Source organism: Sus scrofa, chromosome 3, assembly GCF_054392235.1.
Source record: "Sus scrofa isolate SSC_HxYL_T2T_F1_AM1 chromosome 3, Sscrofa_HxYL_maternal_Yorkshire_Landrace_v2.0, whole genome shotgun sequence".
Taxonomy (NCBI): Eukaryota; Metazoa; Chordata; class Mammalia; order Artiodactyla; family Suidae; genus Sus; species Sus scrofa.
In genome coordinates, this window is record NC_139385.1 from 45,201,301 (window position 1) to 45,225,788 (window position 24,488).

The 24,488-nt window shown below is 49.1% G+C and overlaps 2 protein-coding genes across 3 annotated transcripts in view; one reads left to right on the forward strand and one right to left on the reverse strand.

Annotated features, from left to right (window-relative positions):
- NAA60 (N-alpha-acetyltransferase 60, NatF catalytic subunit) overlaps nt 1–9,818 on the reverse strand; it is a 26,371-nt gene extending 16,553 nt beyond the window's left edge. Inside the window, exons 1-2 of one of the 2 annotated variants that reach the window (XM_085017805.1) lie at nt 9,659–9,818; nt 3,721–3,842 (exon numbers count right to left, since the gene is read on the reverse strand). The gene's annotated coding sequence lies outside the window, so the exon portion shown is untranslated. Of the gene's footprint in view, nt 1–1,793; nt 1,973–3,720; nt 3,843–9,658 lie in introns of those variants that run through there. The other variant, XM_021088113.2, reaches the window with a different exon arrangement.
- Nucleotides 9,819–9,986: 168 nt separating this feature from the next.
- ZNF597 (zinc finger protein 597) lies at nt 9,987–12,732 on the forward strand. Its single transcript, XM_013995710.3, is given in 7 exon segments — nt 9,987–10,373; nt 10,754–10,880; nt 11,495–12,134; nt 12,136–12,259; nt 12,262–12,411; nt 12,413–12,513; nt 12,515–12,732. Coding segments are annotated over 7 exon segments (1,242 nt in total). The 5' UTR covers nt 9,987–10,343; the 3' UTR covers nt 12,585–12,732.
- The last annotated feature ends 11,756 nt before the right edge of the window (nt 12,733–24,488 follow it).

The following is a 24,488-nucleotide window of genomic DNA, read 5'->3' on the forward strand; positions in this document are numbered from 1 at the left end:
CATCCAGGAATTTTCTTCTATCCCAGCAGAGGCATGTTGTTGCCAAGCAACTTCAACAAGTCATATCTGAAGTCTGAGAGTGGGTGTGGTTAAAATAAACCTGGTGACAAAGTCACTGTAAGTTACAACAGGGAGAGGCTAAAGATAGGATACGCACAGATCTTTTAAAGAAAAGCATCTGTGCTTTTTATTCTGGCCGGTTAACACCACACCATGCCTTCACTCCGTCGTCATTTAACCACCTTCTTGGAAACTCGGCGTGTCTGCTGGCTCAGGGAGATGGAACACCAATAAGCTATGGCGCAACAGAGAAGGAACTCCTGCACACTGCTTTCTCTAAGAGCCAATGTGACAGGTGGAAAATCCTAGAAGCGGGGAGATAAAGACCTGTGTGCGCTGTCATGACCAACTTGGCCACTTGCTAAGGTGACTGGGACTTAAATTTCAGCCACTCTTGCGTTCCCTCCCGTCTTTAACCCCTTCTTCTCTGAGCTGAAAGCAATTCAGAGCTCTTTACTAGAGAGAGTGTTTGTTTTGCTCCAGCCTCTCTCAATTCAATTGTTCAAGACACCCCTTCTCCCCACCTCGCAAGTCAGTACTGCTGGCCAAAGAACTTCTAATACTTAACCTGTCTGTTACATCTAATGCTGATCTTCTAACACTTATCTGTCCATTACAACACTACACAGAACCATGCTATTTCTACAGACAACCCGGAGTCCAGTCACTTCCCGGGTTCAGTCAGTTAAGCATTAACCAGAAGTTTTCTGTCTTCGGTGTTCACATCTGCAAGCAGCAATGCTCTCTGATTAACAACCACTCTAGGTGCCACAGGGAACTACCCTGCGGGGCTGTTATCCTTTTCCTTAAGGACAAATGAGTAACAAAATGGTTTAGGCTCAAGGATCTGGCAAGTAAAAACAGATTAACGAACTAACCCATGTCCATGTTTACCCAGAATAATTCCTGCCTCAGCTCCAAGCCCTGGGCTCCCGCTGGGCACACAGATACTGGCTAGCAGGGGTTTAGGGAAGGCTCAAGGCCTCTCTGAAAATCTTCCCAGGGGAACAAACCACAGAAGCTACAGACTCTATTCCAGGGCCCGTCTGGGCAGAGGAGGTCAGAGTCGGTGTAGGGGTCTGCACGGCCAGCCTGGAAACTACCAAAAACGTAAGGAACTGATTCGTCTTAACCAAAAGGGACAGCTGAAGGGGTAGGACGCGGAGGCGACCAAGGAAGAGCCCCAGGCTTTCAGGACTTCGCAGGAGGACAAACAAGTCGGCAAATAACCACAATCCGTGCAACAAGTACAAAGCAGAGGAAGGGCCAAGCGAGGCGGCGGCAAATCGCTGAACCGTGACCAGGAGGGGCCCTGAACCTCCCACGAGACGCCGCGGGCATTAAGGGGCAGGCTGCCCTCCGGTTCCAAACTACCCCATTAATTAGTCCTGGGGCCTGTCATCGAGGGGCCCCAGGCAAAAGAGGAGGAACCGCGCTTTTCCGCACCCCCGGGGCCACGGCCCCATCCTCACCCCAGGCAGCGCGAGCTCCGCGGCCGCCCTGAAACCTCGAGGATAGGTCGAGGCTCTGGCTGGCGTGGGCCGCGCCCCGGCCTCCCTCGAATGAAGTGGCCGTCCTGCACCCCGTCGGGACCGCCTCGGGCCTCCTGCACCCCCGGCAGGCGCCCCAACTGCGCTCCCGCTCTGGGCCAGAGCTGCTCCCCGGCCCGCCACGACCCTTGTCCCCAGCTGGGCCCAGCGCCCCACCGCAGGTCGAAGGCCAAGGGAACTCACTTCGGGCGGGAGCCAGCGGCAGCGGACGGCGTTGCGCGGCTCAGCGCATCCTCGGTTCGCAGGGAGCCAAGAAGTGGGGCCGCGCGGACCCCACAACGAGTTATGTAACTGGCAGGGGCCGCAGCCGGGACGGAGGCGGCGGCCCGAGGCACTTCCGCCTCCCGCGCCCGGCCGGCGGCGCAAGCCGGAACCCCATTGGCCACCGGCGCCCACGTGGGGGCGCGCCCCTCGCGACGCCACCGCCGCCATCTTAGGAGAGGGCAGGCCTCGCGCGAACCGGGACACCGGAAAGGCGGGGACCCAGGCAGTGGGGCTGGGGACGCGACTTGAGGCTGGCGAGGCTCCGAGAGCCGGCGGAGGGGCAAAGACGGCGGGCCGCACCCTGAACTGCCCCGAGCATGGAGGGCGTGGACGCCGGGGCGCGGCTCGCTTGGTAGCCCGGCCGGCTGGGTTCTTCGGGCTCAGCTGAGCGTCCCTCGCGCAGACCCAGAGGCTGACAGCCCTCCACTTCCCCAGCACGGCCCGTGTGTGGTTTGGGTCTTGAGGTTTTCCGTCCGCAGCGCCTGGTGGGGTGTCGAGCCGAGGAGCGTCGTCCCGCGGCCGATCCTAACAGGGCGACCCCCCAGCCCAGCGCCAGACGTCGACCGGCAGCCGGAGTCCTGCCTACGCAGAAAGGCAGTTTCGGGCAGTTGCTGAGTACAAGGGCGGGGGTCAGTTGCCCTCAAGTTGGCCCGGGGCGGGGGGTCCACATCACAAGACCTAACTCACATTTTGTTACTAAGGGATCCATGCTGAGCAAAATCTGATGTTAACTCTAAAGGAGACATTTATTCTTCGCCTTAAATAACTTACAGAGGTAACACAACCAAAGGATGGAATCGGAAGGTTAAAATGATGAACCCGAAAAAGATTTAATTCTCATTCAAGAGAATAAACGTTAGCACTGATTAAAACGGCCTAAAATCACACTGTCTTATGTCAAATGCATGTTCTTTAATATTTCGACAAGGAAAAGGTACCCAAAGAGATGAGAAACGTTAGAGGTATTGATTTAAATAGATCAGGAGTCGTATAACAAGAGGATATAAAAAACAAGGATATTCTATTGTCTACCTAATATGATGTTAGTGGCTGGTGGAGTCTTGATTTGTGTAAAGCAATATATTTCCCTTTTGTGACAGTTTCTGTAAGCGCCTATTTTTTTTTAAAGGCTGAAAAATTATGGGCAAAATGAAAATATAATACCACTTACAACCTGTTATTACAGTTTTAAGTATTACAAACAAGCTATTGAAAGCAAAGATGCTGTGGTAAACGTGTCTGGGTCCATTCAGAGCATTCCATGCACTCTATGCAATGATATTCCGTGTGTCACTGTTAAATTGCAAAAAAATATATATAAGGGCTGGAACAATCAAGAGTGAGACAGGGAATTCCCATTGTGCTCAGTGGAAACGAACCCCACTAGTTGTCTGTGAGGCTGAGGGTTCCATTCCTGGCCTCACTCAGTGGGTTAAGGATCCGGTGTTGCCATAAGCTGTGGTGTGTGTGGGTGGAAGACATGGTTTGGATCCCACTTGGCTGTGGTTATGGCATAGAGTGGCAGCTCCAGCTCCAACTCGACCCCTAGCCCGGAAGTTTCCATAGGCCGACAGTGTGGCCATAAAAAAACAAGAAAAGAAAGAAAAGAAAAGAAAAAATAAAAATGGAAGTTCCTGGGCCAGGAATTGAATTTTAGCCACAGCTGTGACCTAAGGAGCCACAGCTCCTTTAACCTACTGCACTGGGCCAGAACCTCCGGCCCACACCTCTGTAGTGACCTGAGCCACTGCAGTCAGATTCTTAACCCACTGCACCATGGTAGGAACTCCAAAACAGGAGATTTTGAAAGAAGAAAAGTGCTTACTTTCCCCATCCTGTCTCTCACCGTCCATTATGTTCCCATCCATGGAAGCCCCTTCGAGCCCCTTCGATCACACAGGAAGCCAAAGTCCTTCCCAGGTCCTTGCTACTCAGGGTGGTTTTGTTGTCCAGCAGCATCAGCATCACCTGGGAGCGTGTTTAAAATAAAGAACTTCAAAAAAAATAATAATAATAAAATAAAATAACTTCACAGAGTCCGACAGAGCGTCCATGAGGATGCGCATTTGATCCCTGGCCTCCATTGCTGGGCTAAGGATCCAGTGTTGCTGAAAGCTGCAGTGTAGGTTTCAGACAACGCTCAGATCTGGTGTTGCTGTGGCTGTAGTCTAGGCCAGCAGCTGCAGCTCCGAATCAACCCCTGGCCTGAGAACTTCCATTGGGCACACGTGCAGCCCTAAAAAGAAAAAAAGAAAAAGAAATGAAGAATCTCAGGCCTAAAGAGAAGGAATTATTTGCCAAGGAGTTCCCATCGTGGCGCAGTGGTTAACGAACCCCACTAGGAACCATTAGGTTGTGGTTCGATCCCTGCCTTTGCTCAGTGGCTTAAGGATCTGGCCTTGCCGTGAGCTGTGATGTAGGTCACAGACGTGGCTCAGATTCTGCGTTGCTGTGGCTCTGGAGTAGGCGGGCAGCTACAGCTCAGATTAGACCCCTAGCCTGGGAACCTCCATGTGCCACGAGAAGCAGCCCCAGAGAAGGCAAAAAGACAAAAAAAAAAAAAAAAAGAATTTGCTGAGGTGATTCTTCGGCACATTAAAGTTTGATGAAAGTGATGCAGAGCAATGACACTCTGTTGTTTCCAGGGCTCTATACTAATAAGATGCATTGTCAAAACTGAGGGCATCTATATCCATTCAAACTTTCTAGACACAAATGAGAAAATAATAACCATATCCCCAGGGCTTCTATGAGCCAGGCACTGTGTGAAGTGTCTTACACGGGATCTCATTTATCCTCAGGAATACAGGATAGGTACTATGGTCAGGTACCCTGTGTTACTACAAGGGATATTCAAGGGAGTTGTCCTTTTAAAAAAAATTCCACCCTATGCCACCATGTGGGTGGTACTGACCCACCCCCCGAACGGTCCCCACTTTGATCTAACCATTTAAGGCCAGCCAGCCCATCCTCTCTTGGCTCAAATAAGCAAGTGGGAAGGGGCACCCTCTGACCCCAGGAATTGGCTCAGGAAAGGTCTAAGCTGCACTGAGTCAACACTGACCAGCCCTCCGTGTTTGCCTGCCTGGTTTCTTTTTCTCTCTTTTTGGCGTGTTTTGACATAGTTCTTCCGTCTGCTCTGACAGACCACTGGCTTGATGACCAACGTCTCTACTGAACATGAACTGAAAAGCAGGAGTCCTCTTGTGGCTCAGCGGTTTAAGGATCCAGTTGACACTGTGCCAGCTCAGGTTGCTGCTGTGGCTTGGGTTTGAGCCCTGGCCCAGGAACTTCCCGGTACAGTGGGTGCGGCCAAACATAAAATAACAAAACAAGCCGTTCGGTTCCAGAAAAGTTTGCTGTAACAATCTCCAGCCATTGTATTTGGGTAGAACTCTCATCTGTCTCTTCCAGAAGTTCTATTCCATCAACAGTTGCCTCTTTTGAGAGTTCTGCCTGCTCCTCCTCCCTCTATTATTATTAGAGCATATTATTATTTGTCCCTTGCCTACTCATGACTGTCTTTACCCTCTGGCCATGGCTCAAGCAAAGAGATACCTGGAGGTGGGAGCAGTGGGGAGCGCCAGCAGCCGTGTCCTCGCCCACATTCCAGGCTGCCAAGAAGAAGCAGTTCTCTGTGGAGCCCTTGGAGGGAAACCCTCAACTCCTGCCTCCTGAGCTGCAGAGCCCACTCCCGGCCTCAGCGACAAGGCGAGAATCGGGCTCTTGGGCCAGGGAGAGCAGCAGGCTGCTATCTACGCGGGCAGGCTCTGCACCTCCAGAGCCCTGGCCTGGCGACTCTGCTCATTATGGAGGTGACACGCGGGCACCGTGCCACATAAGAATTAACCTTCTCCGCAGTTCCACTGATTCCAAGGTGAAGATCTCTCCAGAAATTAAGGAGAGATGAGGCATATTAATTTCCACCTCTCTCTCTGGTCCCCGGGCTCTGGCCCTTAGAGGAACAAAGTCAGGTACTGCCCCCTTCAGCCACCTAGGGCCCTACTCACTGCTCTGTCATAGATGACTGGGGTTGGGGCGGGGGGGATAGCAGGGGCTGGGAGTCAGGTTTTCCCACCCATACCCAGACATTCAGGTTGTAAGCAGTATTGTAACCGAAAACCTTGTACAGAAACCCACACACATTTTGGGTGACATTGTTAAGGAAGAATTCTGAGAATGTTGGTTAAGTTCTTTTCAATGGACTACATTTTCAGTTTGAGAATAAACGCCACATTGCCTGCCAGGAAGGTTTTACTAGTTTATTCTCACACCAAGAGTGAGAAGGCTCTTGTCCCAAACATTCTCACCGGCATGGGGTGTTACCGTCCTTTACCTCTCAGCAACCCAAGTGAAAAAGATCTCACTCTCTCAATGGGTATTTCTTCAGGAGTTTGATCACTTTTTTCTTTTTGTTTTTTCAGGGCTGCACCTGCAGGATGTGGAAGTTTCCAGGTTAGGGGGGTGGAATCGGAGCTGCAGCTGCTGGCCTGCACCACAGCTTCTGGCAATACTGGACCCTTAACCCACTGAGCAAGGCCAGGGATTGAACCAGCACCCTCATGGATATGAGTCAGGTTTGGAACCCGCTGAGCCGCAATGGACTCCCTCAGACGATGATGATTCATGTGTTAAAGGCTGAAATGAAGAAACTTGTCAAGGAGTTCCCGTAGTGGCTCAATGGTTAACGAATCCGACTAGAAACCATGAGGTTGCAGGTTTGATCCCTGGCCTTTCTCAGTGGGTTACGGATCCGGCATTGCCGTGAGCTGTGGTGTAGGTCGCAGATGCAGCTCGGATCCTGCATTTCATCCTGCATTTTTGTGGCTCTAGCTCCGATTCGACTCCTAGCCTGGGGACCTCCATATGCTGCAGGAGCAGCCCAAGAAATGGCAAAAAGACAAAAAAAAAAAAAAGAAAGGAAACTTGTCAAAAGGTTGTGGCAGAAGAATTTTTCAGTTTGGGTGATTAAAATCTGTCACTTTGGAGTTCCTATGTGGTACAGTATAAATAAATTCAACTAGGAATCATGAGGTTGTGGGTTCAATCCCTGGCCTCGTTCAGTGGGTTAAGGATCCAGTGCTGCCATGAGCTATGGTGTAGGTCACAGACATGGCTCGGATCTGGCATTGCTGTGGCTGTGGTTAGGCTGGCAGCTGTAGCTCTGGTTTGACCCCTAGCCTGGGAACCTCCATATGCCACGAGTGCAGCCCTAAAAAAAAAAAAGCAAAAAAAAAAAAAAACAAACAAAAAAAAACTGTCACTTGAACATCTAATGAATATACGGTCAACCATCTCTGGTTAAAAAAAAAATCAAATTAGGCATATAATTCAGTCTTAATCTTTCGATCTTGGTCTATCAGATTTTGTATCTCATCTCTTTCCTTTTAGCCAGATCAAGTGTTCAAGCTTCTTTCTTGATCTACTCATTTAGTTTTGGTATTCAGAGGTGTAGGGAAGATTTTGTTTCCTCTCCTGTTTCAGAGATAACTTCCTGGTTATCCATCGAGTTAATACCACAAGTGTAATTTCTGGTCATGGGAAACTGTGTTTATCTACCTGTAATAATGAGAACAGAATTCAAAGGAAGGGACAACAATCAAACTTAAATGAGACATCCCTGATATAAGACTAGCATAAAATTAAGTACAAAGGAAGCAGGGAAGGGTGACTACTTGAGCAGCAATGTGACTCCATGGTGACTTGTATCACGCTGTTAGCGCTTCTTCAACATTTAGCCTTGGTGTTGGTCTAGCCTTCAGGAAAGTTTGTCCTTCCACCTTTACTTTCAGCACCTTTTTGTTCCTTTTTTTTTGGCTTTTTAGAGCAACATTTGCAGCATATGCAAGTTCCTGAGTTAGGCGTAAATGGGAGCTGCAGCTGTGGGCCTACACCACAGCCACAGCAACACCAGAGCCAAGCCACATCTGCGAACTACGCCACAACGTGTGGCAATGCTGGATCCTTAACTCACTGAGCAAGGCCAGGGATCAAACCTGCTTATTCATGGACACTAATAGGGTTTTGTTTTGTTTTGTTTTTGTCTTTTCTAGGACTGCTCTCTCAGCATATGGAGATTCCCAGGCTAGGGGTCTAATCGGAGCCGTAGACACTGGCCTACGCCACAGCCACAGCAACGTGGGATCCGAGCCGCGTCTGCAACCTACACCACAGCTCATAGCAACGCCGGATCCTTAATCCACTGAGCAAGGCCAGGGATCGAACCTGCAACCTCATGGTTCCTAGTCGGATTCGTTAACCACTGCGCCATGACGGGAACTCCAACACTAATTGGGTTTTAACCCACAGAGCCACAAAGGCAACTCCCAGAGCATCTTTTTCTGTCCTCCTGGGACCTCTAGATATCTTTTTTTTTTTTTTTTTGTCTTTTTTTGCCATTTCTTGGGCCGCTCCCGCAGCATATGGAGGTTCCCAGGCTAGGGGTCGAATCGGAGCTGTAGCCACCAGCCTATACCAGAGCCACAGCAATGCGGGATCCGAGCCGTGTCTGCAACCTACACCACAAATCATGGCAATGCCAGATCCTTAACCCACTGAGCAAGGCCAGAGATCGAACCTGCAACCTTATGGTTCCTAGTCGGATTCATTAACCACTGAGCCACAACGGGAACTCCCCAGATATCTCTTTTGTGATCCACTCCCACAAGGCCTAGGTCTAGCTGTCACAATGTCACTTGTGGCAGATACCGTTAGTTACCTATCTATTCTACTTCCTTTTCTTTTCCAACAGAGCCCTGATTTTGTGCAGGTAAATAGTCAGGAGAGTGGGTCCCCTGGAGGGAAACCATGATGGGCCCAAACCAATTACAGTAGGTAGTGTTTTTTCCTCTTGATAATGATTGCTCTAGGATTGGTACATGACACAATGCTTGTCTGCATGTATTATGGGGATTCCACTGCCGCCTTCCCCAACATGCTAAGGACGGCAGGGGAGAAATACGGGAGTATTGGGACCATGATGGTGACCAAATCATTGAATTAACCAACCTGTAACTGCCCTACCTTTGAACATTTTGTTGGGTTTTCTGTTACTTGCAGCTGAAACTATCCAATCTGATATTCCACCAAATCCCACTACTTATTTTGTCACCTCTGAGGATACTATTTCAATAACCATTCAACCATTCCTGGAGTAACCTTTTAAGTACAGGAACATGCCTGGCACTAGAATAAGAAATATACTGAGACTTATTCAGAATTTTCTATTAAAGTAACTATCGTTTTTGTTTTTTTCAAACAAACACCTCTGTAAACTGACAACTTCATTAAAAGTACCCTCTGAAAAGAGGCATTCTGAGCTCTTTGCACCTGAGGAAAGCAAAGCTGTGTACTGGCCATTGACAGCAGGGCTGGGGAAGAAGCTCACTTTTCTAATTCCAAATCCCTACACCAGGGCGGCCAGTGCAATGAAGCTGAAAATATTTGGTAACGGTGCAGGTCGAATGTGAGTTCATTAGGAGACACACACAACGTCCTGAGCTGCACTCCAATGGCTGTAGTACCGCTTGAGGTCCGCTGTGGCTCTGAGCCTCACCTGGCTCCGTTAGGCTTCAGTCGCCTGGCACAAAGCAGCCAAAATACACTGGGTCGGAGACTAACAAAGCGGCCTACGCCGACCTGAACTATTCCCAAGCAGAAGACACCCTTTTACATTCCACGGTCCCACAGTCCGCCCAACACACAGCCGACCGCTCCAGCCAAGACTAGGTCCCGCGCCCCGGCCGGACCTAAGATTTGGACCGGCCGGACCCACATTTCAGTACCCATGTTCGTTCGGGTTCCAGATTCTCCCCGTCCACTTTCTCTCCTTCTTTCCTGAAACTTTACGTCCCTCCGGCGTCACCCTAACGCCGCACCTGGTCTGGTCAGCCAACACTGAGCTCACTGGGGAGACCCAGGCAGCGGAACCGGAAATACTTACTTGGAAAAGGTGAGGGAATACTACACCTCCCAGCTAGCTCAGTGAGCCGTGGGCCTTCCATTAAGGCGCTCGATTGGCCAACGAACGAGAAGGCCTGCCCCCTCCGAGGTCACGCTGGCCAACCACAGGGCAAGGCTTCGTAAAAGGCTTTGGGGCGGGTGGCATCCGGCGGCTTTTCCGGCCGGTCTATCGTAGGGGAGCATGGGAGCGTGGGAGCCTAGCTGGGGTGAAGCTCACCGTCTCCAGTCTCGGCGGGGCATAGTTTTCTGTTGCTTCTGCCTGGGTACCGGGACACTTTCTGAGATCGTTAGTCTAGTGGGGCCCGGCCGGCCGGGAAGTCAGCCTGTCCGAGTCTCGGCGCAGGAGAGAGAAGCCACCGGCTCAGGCTTTAAAGGGAGTGGAGAAGAGAAGGGGTGCATTGAGGAGCTTTGCAGCCGATTTGGCCCCTCCAGGGTCTCTTCTCTCCCCTCCCAGGTCTGTCCCGAAGTCCCTGTGGCGACTTGAAGAAGGCATTACTACCCCGCGAGATGGGAGACATCCTTACATCCGGGGCCCAGGTGAGACCAGGGCCCTTCTCTCGGTCCCACTACCAGTCGCTCCTTTCTGGCCGCCTTCGGAAGAGAGTTAGGCGTGCCGGTCGTGATGTGAGGGCTCTTCATCCCCAGGTACCCCTCTCACCAAACTGACTGTGTTCCTACCCGCACATAAGAGAAATGGCTTATCAGAGCCTCCGAAGTTATATCCGTTTTTACTCTCTCCTTCCTAAATTCCGTCTCTCGGAACTCATTCATACTTTCTCCCCAGCACTCAGGGACCTTTCCAGCCAAGCTGTTGTCTCCCTTACCTCAGAATTTCTAGCTCTTTTCGCCTTCCTAGACTGACTAAGGGAGTGGCTCTCTAGCTTCTTGACCTGAGATGGGCTCTTATGTTGTTTCAGGGACCAGCGCTGTTTGAGGACCTGGCTGTGTATTTTTCACAGGAGGAGTGTGTGAGTCTCCACCCTGCCCGGAGGTCCCTCAGCAGAGACATGACACAGGATTGTTTCCAGGATATGGTATTGATGGGTAAGACAGTTGTTTTTCCTGCATTTTGGAACTTTGGTCAGTTCTAGGACTACGATTTCATATCTCACCCACATCTTGGTATGTAAGAGTGGGGCCTTATCCTATGTGGATATGATAAAAAACTTGCTTGAGAGTGCAGTTTTCAAAGGATGAGATGATTGTTTTTTTTTTCTTTCTTTTTAGGCCACACCTGTGGCATATGGCAGTTCCCTGGCCCAGGGGTTGAACTGGAGTTGCAGCCACAGCCACAGCCACAGCCACATCAACACTAGATATGAGCCACATCTGTGACCTACACTGCAGCTTGCAATGCTGGATCCTTAACCCACTGAGCAAGCCAGGGATCAAATCCAAATCCTCACAGAGGCAACACTGGGTCCTTAACCTGGGAGCCACAACATAAACTGGCTTTATAAATTAAGTGTATTTGGGGAAATAGTAAAAAGGAGTGCTTTCTGGCAGACCTGAGTTTTGTCAGCCATCCCAGCAGTGTTTGGGCGGTAGGATAAGCCATCTAAAGTTTCCTGGTCCTCTGTGTAAACACCTGAGTTTGTTCTTTCCCCAGTACTGCTTGAATGTGTTTATGTTTTGCTTTGTTTTGCTTTTATCAACAGGAGGAGAAGGCAAGATTGAGATTAATCAGCAGCTAAGCCTAGAATCTGTGGAACTTGAAGAGCTTGCCCTAGAAAAATACTCCATTGCTGTGCCCCTCGTCTGTTACCCAGAAAAATCCTCAGAGCACGGAGTTGGAAGCCTTGAAGGGAAAATAGGAGGCGGAACTTCTGCTTGCAAGAAAAGGTTCATAAGCCTTTTAGTTACCATTGAAAATCATACCCCATTGATAGAACTCTCTCAATTTTTAGGAACCAGAGCACTTTCTGAAATTCTTGAATTTCCCAGGGAAGAAGCCAAAAATGCATACGAGTGTCCTCAATGTGACCAAAGTTTCAGTGACAGTTCCTATCTTGTTTCCCATCAGAAAGCACATTCAGGGGAGAGAAAGTATACATGTGGTGACTGTGGGAAGACTTTCCATCACAGAGCCAACCTGAGAACGCACCGGAGAACCCACACGGGCGAGAAGCCTTATAAGTGTGCCAAGTGCGGCAGCAGCTTCCGCCAGCACTCCCACCTGTTTCGGCACATGAACGTCCACGCAAAGAAGCAGCCCTACACCCGCAGCACGCGTGGAAGAGGCTTTCTGTGGCTCCGAGGATTGGCACAGCATCGGAAAACCCACGCCGCCCCAAAAAGCCTGTGGTAAATATTTTGGTCAGAAAACAAATCCTGTTTTGCCTGAGAAAAGGCAGGCATTGGCCGCCCAGCACCCATGCACGCAGTGCAGGAAATGCTCTGGGCAGCAGCCCTCACCCTCGGCCCCGCCAAGAAGGGCCTCAGGGACCACTCTGAAGACTGCAGCCACGGTGAGGACAATTTGCTTTTGTTCTCAAAATTCACACCCTTAAAGTGTCCTGCGTGTTCAATGACCTTTCTTCGTATTTCCCATCAGAGCATTCACAGAGGGGAAAAGCCCCCACAAATGCAAGACATGTGCGGAAAGTTTTATTTGCACCTCAGAGCCTGCATGCCACCAGAAGAGCCACACAAGGCAGGAACCTTTTCAGTGCACCACATGGGAAAAGTTTCAGGTTGAAAATACATCTCAGTGTTCATCAGCGAAGCCATTCAGAAAATGCCACGTAAATATGGCAAGTTTTCATGAATGCTTGTGCTTTTCAATATCTGTACTGCAAACAGGCACAGTGATCCTTGATGTACCTGCGAGGCACTGAGCTAAGCACTTTACACACATTTCACGTAATACACTATTTCATTTTCACCACAACCTTGATTTAGGCATCACGACTTCTGTCTTATAATTGAGGAAGCATAGTCAACATCACAGCTAGTGAATGAAGCCAGAACTCTAACTCAGTAACTCTTGCTATTCACATTCCATTTGTATGAGCCGGGGAGCTGGAGAATGATACAGAACTTTTAAAAAGTTAAAATGAAGGTTATTACTAGAGTTATTTTAATTTTGTTTACATGGTTTCTAAGTAAGTTTTGGAAGGAAATTTTATTTATTTGCTAGTTCTGCAGATCTGGGATCTACGAAAGTAAATACTTTTATATCTATTTTATACTTTTGTTTTGCTGTAACAGCCTGAATGTAATGTTTGTATGAGCTTATTGTTATTTTACACGTGAATTTCTAGAGGGGTCTGGAAGCTTTTATCCCACCCCTCCCCCATGTGAAGCGTTCATTCCCCGATGGTTTGGACTAGTTAGTGTCGAGGTGGCTATTTGTATTTGAGGAGCTCCTGTTCTCAGATCTGATGCCACCGACCTTGGTGATTTCAAGTGTTTGGCAGGAATTCTGGCAGTCCGGCTGTAGCCCTTTCTGGTGCTTGGATGTGAGCAAGGGAAAGGTACTTGCTTCTAAGAGGATTTACCTCCAAGTCTCTACCAAAGCACATTGTTTCTGAATTACAGGAACTCCTGTTTAGTGAGCGCGCAGGATACTTTATATCATTTAATCTTTGGAATAACTCTGACCTATCCTCGTCTCATAAATAAGGAAAGTGAAGCCCACTGAGGGCAGAGTGAGTACCTTGCCCAGAACACAAAAGTAGCAGTGTGCTCAGGCTGGCATCTAACCTCAGCCCAGGGGGTGAGGAGGGTCATCACGGAGGCCCCCCTGAGTGCGCACCCTGGAGCCCTTCGCCCCCGGTACTTTATCCCAAGCCTGACTTTCGTGTGTGGGTATAAAGCAACAGAAAGACTCTCCAGGACCACTGGTTCGTACTCTATCCCAATAGTCAGACATTGCAAACTCTACAGAGTATTGTCTTGAGGGTTATAGGTGAATTTGGGTTTAAATTTTTTTTTTCTTCCTCATTCCCAAAGAAAGACACATAGAGAAAACTGTTAGAGTTTAAAAGTTTTAAAATAGTTGAAAATACAGACATCTTTAGGTACTGCTGTTACATATAACTGTGGAAGCAAAGTCTTGCTAAATGGAACGGTTACTGATGTTAAAGAACCAGGGGGTCTTACAGATAGACTTTCATAGGAATTGCTCTTTAAAGCAAAAGTGACTGAGGCCCTCAGCAGACCAGCATTTAAAGGGGTGTCAGGTGAGGATGGTCTTATTTAAATAGTAGGAAAGTGCAGCATTTACTAAAATGGGATTATCGCTGGGAAACCTCATTGTCACTGACAGGCCTCTTCAGGACCAGCTGGATGGGAAGTAGTGGTCTTTCTACGGAAGAGCAGATTGAGAACTGAATGTACAGGAAGATGCTGCTATTGCAGTGAGTTCCTAACACCAATTAGAGGCCAGCAGATACTGTTGGTGAGGAAAAGGCCCCAACCCAGCTCACGCACTCCTTTCCCCCTTTTCCTTGTTCTTGTTTGCGGAGCCACAGTTGAGGCCCAGTGTTGTAAATGTCAGGGTCACGCTTAGGATACAGGGCGCCAGTCTGCTGGGGCCTAGGAGTCTTTGGCTTTTGTTTTTGTTTGTTTGTTTATCTGTTTTAGCATGTGGAAGTTCCCAGGCACCACAGCAGCGATCTGAGCTGCTGCGCTGACAATGCTGGCCCCTCAACCCACCTTGCTACAAGAGAACTCAGGGGCCTTAAATCAAAAAGGTATTCTGTAGGTTTTTCTTCAGCAAGTCTCTCTGAGGTGCTTGGAATTGTGTAGAAAGATGGTCTCCAGTTAGGTTTCGTTCTGGCCAGCTCTGGGATGTGATGATCTTTGCTGAATATGAGAAAGTCCAGTCTCCCTGCTCTCCTGCTTCTGCCTTCAGTGGGAGCAGCTGGCACGGTGTCCCACTGGCACATATTAGGGGCTGTTTTATTTCCACTGACTGGAGTGTAGGGTGGGGAATGAAATTGAAAAGAGGCCCCTAGGGGCAGAGCTGCTGCAAAAAGAAGTAGGGAAGAGTGTTTTAGAGGGCCCTTGGACAGAATGGTGCTGACCTGAAAAAATGGACGCTTTCTTTGCTTAGCTCCTAAGAAATTACAGGGAAGGTGAAAATTTATACCGTAACTGCCATTCTGCACTCAGTATGGAGTCACCTTTCCAGATGAAGCTTCCTTCACAATTAATGTTGGTATTTCCATTTTTCTTATTTTCTAGATTTTGGAAGATTATGCCAAACTTCCATAAGAGATGAGAAAAATATCTCTGATGAAAACAATATACAGATGAGTGTAATTAAAATGCCTTTTTTGGTGTAAGATTGTTAATGATTGCTATGCAGGAAAAAAAAAAAAAACCCTGTTATTTTTTTGTGAAAGAGGCTTATTTTCAGTTGTGGCTTATTGTGCACTTGCACCTAAATGCACTTGCTGGATGTAATTCAGGCTGCTCTGAGCCAAGGACTTGGAGGAAGAGGTCCGTGTCTATCAGCAAGACCCATGCTGTGTATATGATATAGTGGCTTTTTCACCCTTTGGTTTACAGTGTTATCTGAGAGACATAGATTCCACAGATGGTCTTTAACTTGAGATATCATGAGCTTACCAGGGTAGTTTTCATAAATATTTGGATGAAAGTTAATAGAGGGATGAAAACCTAATGCAGGACTTTGTTGCTGTGAACGGTTGGTTCATCACATTTTGCAGCACGAATGTTAACATGTTATGCAGAGTGAAAGGTCTGTACTGAAGAAATCAACTCTTAAAGGAATTTCTTGGTTTTTGTTGTTAACGCGGTGATGAAGATGTGTATCACCAAGTCCTTAACGTGACTGCTGGTTCTGTAACCACCATCATCCATGAAAACAGCATTATTCCAATAGCGTTCAGATGTTGACAATTTACATTTTGTGCTTTAAGAAACTGTGGAATTTAAGTGTTATTCTTGAAGGATTTGGACTCCAAGTACTTTGTTTACAGCTTTGTTGCAAGAGGTAGGTAGGAGTCTGTTCACATCTCCCCATTTAACATAGAAAATGACTAACGCAAGTAATTCAGGAAGTTTAGTCTAACACAAGTGATATTTCATAGCAAATGCTATGAGATTCCATATAAGTAAGTAGTGTTGTTCTGATGACTGCAGCATGTCATACAATCTGATACTGCAGATTTTGCCAAAAGTAATCTGCTCATTTACTGCATAGGTATACAAAGCCGGTTATAGTTCATCGGAATAGTCTATTTGAAACTGTTCTTTAAATTTGTCATCTCTATAGGATTTCAGTTGGAAAGTGCTTCTGTTAAAGTAACTAATGATCTTCATTAGAAGTGTGTATATTCATCTGTTTTAGTTTTGTGGATTGAGCTATGGATCTGACACCGAGATCATTACCCATCTTTTCACGGCACATCTGCCTAGAGGTGTTTTGTTTTCTGACACCCTTTGGTGTATTAACAATCTGGGGAGAATGGGGATACGATATAAATATGTTTAAATAAACCTAAGAATATGCTGCAATCTCTAGTTCCTTTGGATACCTTACAAGTATGTTTGTTGTAGGAACCTCCGCTGTTTAATGTTTTTATTTTACAGTTTTCGGTGGTAAAGAGCATCTTATCTCGAGTGCAAACTCTCACTAGACAGTGATTATGTCTATCTGATGTGCAATTTAGCATCTAATAAATGTGTTTTTATAATGATAATGAAGTGAATTTCTAATTTTTTTAAAATACTTAAGTAGTTGTAGATGACAGATGACTTTTGAAGACTGGCGGGATTGTGATTTGGAGAGGGTTAATGAGTGACTTCCGGCCAGTTAAGGTAGGTAAAATCATTTGCTCCCGGAATCAGAAGAAAACTGCAGCACTACTCCGGGAGACGGCTTAGAGATCAACTTCCTTTCCAGTCTTTGGACCACGGCGGTACAGGTCCAAGTCCCTCTGGCCGCGCGGCCCAACGACAGCCTGCGTGGCCCGCGGTTTAGAGGGGATTGAAAAGCCAGGGTGCCGGGATTGGGCTCTACGCATTGAGCGGCTTCGAGTTCCGTGTTCAGCTGCGCAAGACGGCGGAAATACCAATGAGATACCAATGAGACGAGACGCGCTAGAGCGGCCCATAAGGCTGAGAACCGGAAGTCGTGCGCTCACTTCCGGCGCCTTGTCCGGGCGGTGCAGATGCGCATTCCTGGGGCGTCAGGGGTGTGGCGGGCGCCCCGCTGCTGTGGGGACCCGGCTCCTTGCCCTTACCAACCATCTACCTAGAGGCGGCCTCTGCCAGAGTCCAGCGGGGAAGTGAGTGTCTGTGTAGGTGCTCCTCTCGTCTCTCCCTCCGCATCAGCGGGAGGATTAGTAGGATGTGACTGTCACTGTCTAGGCCGAAGGACTACGCATTGACCCCACTGGGGACGGGAAAAGGTGCCTCGTGGTACCTCGCCGGCCCAACCCCACTTTGGCAATGCGCAGCTACGGGCTCGCCCCGCCTGTATGTATCCGACTTATCAAAAGAGATGATACGCCTATCACTTGCCCAGGGTAGGGTATCTTCTGCAAACTAAAGAATATTGCTGGCCATCCATTTCTACAGGGCTTGAGTCTTAGCCACTGCAGTTGCTGACCTTCAGCATGCCCTGAAAAGAACTCAGGGCAGAGATCAGGAAGGGAGCATTCTGCTCCAGAAAAATTGGCAGAACAGTCTTCCAGATACATATTTTAAGGAGAAAATTTTATGAACCCCAACTTTTGCATCTTTCCATACCTGGAAAAGCACCAAAACCATTAACTAAGGTATCTGTTGCTCAGAATAGCAGTAACTTTCTGCAGAGGTGTGCATGTACCCCTTTGTCAAAATCACAAATACACTGACGTCCTCCCTAATTTCAGAAGTTTCTCAGAGCTGAAGGCTGTCTGCCCAGCTAAGTGTCTCAGTAAGATACTGAATAAACTTGACTCACGATTTCCACCCCCCCCCCCCACATCCAGGGCATGGGGAAGTTCCCCAGGCTAGGGATCAAACCCATGCCACATCTGTAACTAAAGCCACAGTGGTGACAATGCCAGGTTCTTAACCCATTGAGCCACCAGGGAACTCCCAACTTCCAACTAAGTTGTGCATTTTTTTTAAAAAAAGTTGACACTTTTCTCTAGAACCAGTGCCAGTCTCTTCGCTTGATTTCTATGCGCTCCATACCCAAATTCTAACATGCTTCTGGTTACTTAGAGTGTAACCAGATGAGCTCATTTGAGTACGTGGTCCTTCCCACTATTGGCAACCCCACAGCCAGCTTAGCCACTGCCATGATTACAAATACCTCACTTTAAGTCTAGCCCCAATTCTTCCTCTCTCCTGCACTCTAGATCCCTATACTCATGCCAATGAGAGATCTTCCTTGCTTCTCTGAGGCAGCAAAACACATGCCCCAAACAGAGCGCATGCTTTTAGTCCTCCTGTTTGCCTCCAGCATGTGGTGCCACATCCACACAACTGCTCATGCTACCAACACACACTACTTCCTCTGCTCCTCAAACACCACAGCCACAGTAATGCAGGATCCAAGCTGCAACTGCAACCTACACCACAGCTCACGGCAACGCCGGATCCTTAACCCACTGAGCGAGGCCAGGGATTGAACCTGCAACCTCACAGTTCCTCGTTGGATTTGTTTCCATTCTGCCACGATGGGAACTCCTGGTAGAGTTCTCCTGTGGCAAAACGACTGCAGGCCAGCTGTGTGGTCAGCTCACTCCTTGTGCAAAAGCAACTTTTGTCTCTCTCAGAAAAAAGTGTCTGGTTGTACAACTTTGCGACTATAATAAAAACTACTGAAGTGCATACCCCCCCCCATTTGGCAGTGCCCCCAGCATGTGGAAGAAGTTCCTGGGCCAGGGACTGAATGCATGTCACAGCAGTGACCTGAGCCCCAGCAAAGACAATGCCTGATCCTTAACCCACAAGGAATTCCTGAACTGAAAACTTTAAAAAGGTGCATTCTATAGTATATGAATTGTATCTCAATTAAAAAATAACTTTTGAAGTAAAAAAAGTTAAATACCTACTTTAAAGCTGCAGTAGTAAACAGGAGTTCCCCTGTGGCTCAGTGGCTAACAAATCGACTAGGAACCGTGAAGTTGCGGGTTCGATCCCTGGCCTCGCTCAGTGGATTAAGGATCTGGCGTTGCTGTGGCTGTGGCGTAGGCTGGCGGCTACAGCTCCGATTGGACTCCTAGCCTGGGAACCTCCATGTGCCGCAGAAGCGGCCCAAGAAATGGCAAAAAGACAAAAATAATAATAATAATGCTCGAATGTAGAAAACAAAGTATCAGAGACATGAAAATAATTTGTGTTACCAACATGCCTTATTTTTGTACAGACCTGATAGGAAAGCTGCTTTTGCCTTTTCTGTGCAGAATATCTTGTAAGATGAGCTATTAGAACCATTAGCATTTGCAATGACTTATCTCTGTGTTAGAGTTTTCTCAATAACTATACAACCAGAATAAATATCGAATAAACTGGATGTTAATAAAAGAATGCAGTTCTTCAAAAAGATTTTTTTAGGGGGTCTTTTTAGGGCTGCACCTGCAGCACACAGAAGTTCCCAGGCTAGGGATCGAATCAGAACAGTAGCCAGCCTATGCCACAGCCATAGCAAGGCAGGATGCGAGCCACGTTTGTGACCCATGGCAACGCTGGATCCTTAACCCACTGAGCAAGGCCAGGGATTGAACCTGTGTCCGCATGGATACTAGTCAGGTTCGTTAACCACTGAGCCATGACAGGAACTCCTCCAAAAAGGTTTTTAGAAATTGAAAAGATGTGTGCTTTGGTTTAGGTACTGTTTCCTTCCACAGAACCCACCTGCTGCAAAAGTAAAAGAACATCCCAGGGTTTCCAAGAACCGAGCGTGGGAGAATTTTTACCAGGGAGTGGAGGACACTCTGGAATGAATGGGAAAGCAAGGCGAAAGGAGAGCAGATGCACGTCTCCGCTGGGAGACAGTGCTTCCTGCTCCACATCTCAGCCCACCCAGGGCAAACACTGCTTTGGGATCTAACTCGGCGCCCCGACTGCCTCCGCCTACCCTTTACTGCTGAGAAGCAAACTCCTCCATCAGTCCTTTCTCCTGGGCTCCCATCTTTCTGTCCTGAGAGCACATGTCTGACTGCTGGTGTGATCTTGGACATGTGATTCTCAAAATCCTGGACCACAGAGGCCTCTTCCCATCCTCTTCCAGAACAGAGCCTGTTTCCCAGGAAACTGTCCTGCTCAGGGTGGTTATGTTTCAGAGCTGGACCTACAGGACATGCTCTCTGGGGGTGTCTGGGTCCCCGACATGCCTCACGTCACCTTTGCCCTGAAAAAAACACACACCTTGCTGGTGGGCTTCTTCCCAATATTCAGAGGAGTTCCAGCGGACAGATGTTTACAAAGCCTTTGCATGGGGCCTTCTAGAGGCTGTAACACGCTCCCCCTCATTCCGGGTCCTCCGCACTGGCTCACCCCCTCCTCCCGGTACCCACAGAAGCAACCAGGGCTCCGGGGCAAAAGCCCTCGAGGATGGAAGTCTCTCTCCTTAGAACATAAAAGCACCAGGATGCCCCCCATGTTCACTGCACCCCGGGAAGTGGCGAGTTCCCTCCTCTACGAACCTTTCTAACAAGAGCTTGGGTGACAGTTCATCGGGGTGCGGAAGGAGGATCTGAGCCACAGGCAGTGTGGCCGAGCTTGGGTTTCTTCCAGCGCTGGGCTGCGATTTTGAGTAGGTGTGTGTGGAGGAATGTCGGGTGCTTGATCACCTTCCCCTTTCGCTGGGGGTCGGCTCTGCCGGGGGCAGCCTTGCTCACCAGGAGGCACTTCCAGGGGCGGCTGGACCAGACCCATGAGAGCCACCCCAAAGGAGGGCAAGACCTCTTGATGGGCAAGGCATTTGTGAGCCGAGGAGCCTTGGCCTGAGTGCTGGGCACTGGCCACGATGGGGGCTTGTAACTCAGATCCTCTCATTTCAACTTTATAGAGCTGAAGAAGCACGTTTGAAAGGGGAACAAGGAGTTCCTGTTGTGGTGCAGCGGAAACGAATCCGACTAGGAACCATTAGGTTGCAGGTTCAATCCCTGGCCTCACTCCGTGGGTTAAGGATCCAGCGTTGCCGTGAGCTGTGGTGTAGGTCGCAGACGCGGCTTGGATCTGGCATTGCTGTGGCTGTGGCATAGGCCAGGGGCTACAGCTCCGATTCAACCTGTAGCCTGGGAACCTCCATGTGATGCAGGTACGGCCCTAAAAAAACACAAAAGACAAAAAAAGAAAAGGAAAGAAAAGCAAGGGGTACTAGAGCTGGGATGAACTCTAGGTCTGTCCAAAGCCAAAGTCATGCACACGTGGTGCTGGGGTCTGGATGACTGCGCCCGAATTCCCGTGCTGAATCCTCGCTCCCAGTGTGATGGTTGGGGTCAGAAGGGTGGCATCTTGATGCCAGAGCCTGCAGAGCTCCCCCTGCCTTTCCACCAGGTGAGGGCACAGCCCGTCTCCGCACCAGAATTCGACCTGACCCCGCCGGTGCCTGACCTCAGACGTCCAGCCGCCAGAACTGTTGCTTGTGAGCCAGCAAGTCTGCGGGATTTTGTTAGAGCGGCCTGGACAGACTAAAATGCTTGGCTACACTGAACTGTGTCCCGACGCTCCTGAAGTTTTCCCAAAGGTCAAACAAATGCCTGGAAATTCTTCTTTGGGACACTGTCTTCAGCCTGAACACCTGGTCCCACACGAACTATACATCCCTCTGCAGGGTCACGTCCTGGGCTCTGTTGTCTCCTGTGCCAGGCTCAGATGCAACGCAGGCCTTCCCTCAACCGATGAAAACACACTGCTCCTGTCCCCCCGGTGCCGGTGGGGCCCCCCGCCACCCCCCAGTCTCACGCAGACACCCCCTGACGGGACCCAGCTGAGCCCTAACTTGTAACCTTTATCTTTGGCCGTTCCACCCTCGAGGCTGCTCCTGCCTGGGACGCCCCCACCTGCCACCTGCGTCTCTCCTTGCCCCTGACCCTCTGCTCCAACTTCCAGGCAGGCCCTTCCAGTCTCTCACAGGTGCTCCGGGAACAGCAATGATGGCGCCACTTTCCCAAGACCCTGGGGCCTGTGGCACATTTTTTCGTTGGAGTTTCTGAAAATTATGTATTTGCCAAAAGCGAGGAGCACATTATCACCCGTGGCCCAAGGCGAAGACGACCCCAGGGCTCACTGACAGCTAAATGGATCACACGTGGTCTGTCCATACAGTTCAGCCACAACAAGGAAGGGAATTCGGACACACGCTATGGCGTGGGCAACCGTGGGAACGCGGTGCCAAGAGAAACAAGCCATCACCAAATGACATACTGTGTGATCCCCTTCTGTGCGGTGCTCGGAGGAGGGGACATCAGAGCGACAGGAAGCAGGACGGGTGGAGGATGGTGGGGGCTAGAGGAGGCGGGTGCAAGCTGGGATTCAGGGGGACGGGGCTTTGGTGTGGGGGGGCTGGATGGCAGTGGTGGCTGCACGACACTGTGCAGGTACGTAGGGCCACGGATGTGTACGCTTCACAACAGTTAAGATGGTAAAATGTTACTTTACCACAGGGAAGACGTTTGAAAGCCAGTTAAGTAAGGAGCAGAATGACAGGCCAGGGGAGAACGGGGGCTGGGGGCCTCAGCTCTGGGGCGCCCTCCCTCCAGGACGCCAGCTTTACTCCCAGGCAGCCACGTGGAGAAATCCTTCTCCCTCTGCAGGACGTTCTAGCCGAGACCACAGTGTGAGCCATCATCGAATCCAGGTAAGCATGACCTCTCCGCCCTCAAATACCTGTGGCCGCTTTGCTCAATCCAGGCACAAGGATTTGTGTGTGTGTGTGTGTGTGTGTGTGTGTGTGTGTGTGTGTTTTAATGGCTGCACCCATGGCATACGCAAGTTCCTGGGCCAGGGATTGAATCTGAGCTTCAGCTTTGTCCTATCCCACAGCTGCAGCAATGCCAGATCCCTTCACCCACTGCCCCAGGCTGGGGACCAAACCCATGCATCCAGTGACTCGAGCCTCTGCAGCTGGATCCTTAACCCACAGCACCACAGTGGGAACTCCCAGATCTGAGGAGGTGACAGAAGGAGATCTCAAGATGCTGTATTACTTGACACATAATTCATTTCCTTTTTACATGACACTTTCCAGAAAGGAAAATACTTCCATGTATGCATGTTCACTTCACCAATCGTGTGAGGTCAGCAGAGCAGGTCTCCCCCTTCCCAGGGGAGGGGACAGGCTCAGAGAATTTAAATGGCACATCCAGGTCCCAGGGCTGGACAAGGACACGGCTGGGAGCAGTGCCCTCCCTGTGTCTTAGCCTGGCACCGAGTCCTCTCTGGTTTGTTTTTGGAGGTGCCTCAGACCCGACGATGCCCCAGTCACCCTCAGGACCACAGTAGGTTCCTGGCTTCCTCTAGTTGGCTCTGCCCTTATCTGGTCCCAGACAAGTTTCTGGAGCCAAGAACGACATTTTGCCTCCCACTTCTGTCTCACCGGTAATGCAGGGATTGGGACCACATGAGTCACTTTTGTATGCTGGAGGGTGACAGACCGTGTTTTAAAGAGATGGTCTGTGATTGTGTGCACGTGCACTGCGACAGAACGGGAGAAACATGTGCACGTCATTTATCTGATAAGGACTTAATTCCAGAATATAGAAAGAACTCTTACAACGCTACCATAAAGAGACAAAAATCCTCATTTTAAAAGGGCAGAGGTTTTGCATGGCCGTTTCTCCAAAGAAGATACCCAAATGGCCCAGTAAACACATGAAAAGATGCTCAACATCATTTGTCATCAGGAAAGTACGAATCAAAACCACTGACACCACTTCATTTCCACTTGCATGGCTACAATCAGAAAGACAGCTAATACCAAGTGTTGACAAGGATGTGGAGAAGCTGGGACCCTCCCACACGGCTGGTGGGAATGGAAAACAGTCTGGCGGCTCTGCAAATGGTTAAACGCAGTTACCACATGACCCGGCAATTCCACTCCTAAGTACACAACCAAGAGAAATGAGAACATAGTTCACAGCAAAACTTACAATACAAATGTTGACAGAAGCATTATTCATAATAGCCAACAAGTGGAAACAACACAAATGTCCATTACTGATGAATGGATGGACAAAACACAGTCTATTATTATTCACGGTGAAATATTATTCAGCTGTTAAAAGCATAAAGTACTGGAGTGCCCTGGTGGCACAATGGGTTAAGGATCTGGCATTGTCACTGCAGCGGCTCAGGTTGCTGCTGCGGCATGGGTTGAGTACCTGGCCCAGGAACTTCTCCATGCCACAGGCACAGCCAAAAGAAAAGGAAAAAGAAGCATAAAGTACTGACACGCGGTAGGTACCACATGGATGGACCTTGAAGACACTGTGCTGAGTGTCAGGAGGAGGGGGCAGAGGGCTGCAGGGATGGAGAGTGACGGCTAATGAGGCAGGGTTTCTTTTTAGGCTGTCGAAAATTATCTACAATTAGATAATGGTGATGGTGGTACAACTCTGTGAATTTACTACAACTATTATACTGTATACTTTATTTATGTTATTGTTTTTTAGGACTGCACCCGTGCCATATGGAGGTCCCCAGGCTAGAGGTCCACTGGGAGCTGCACCTGCCAGC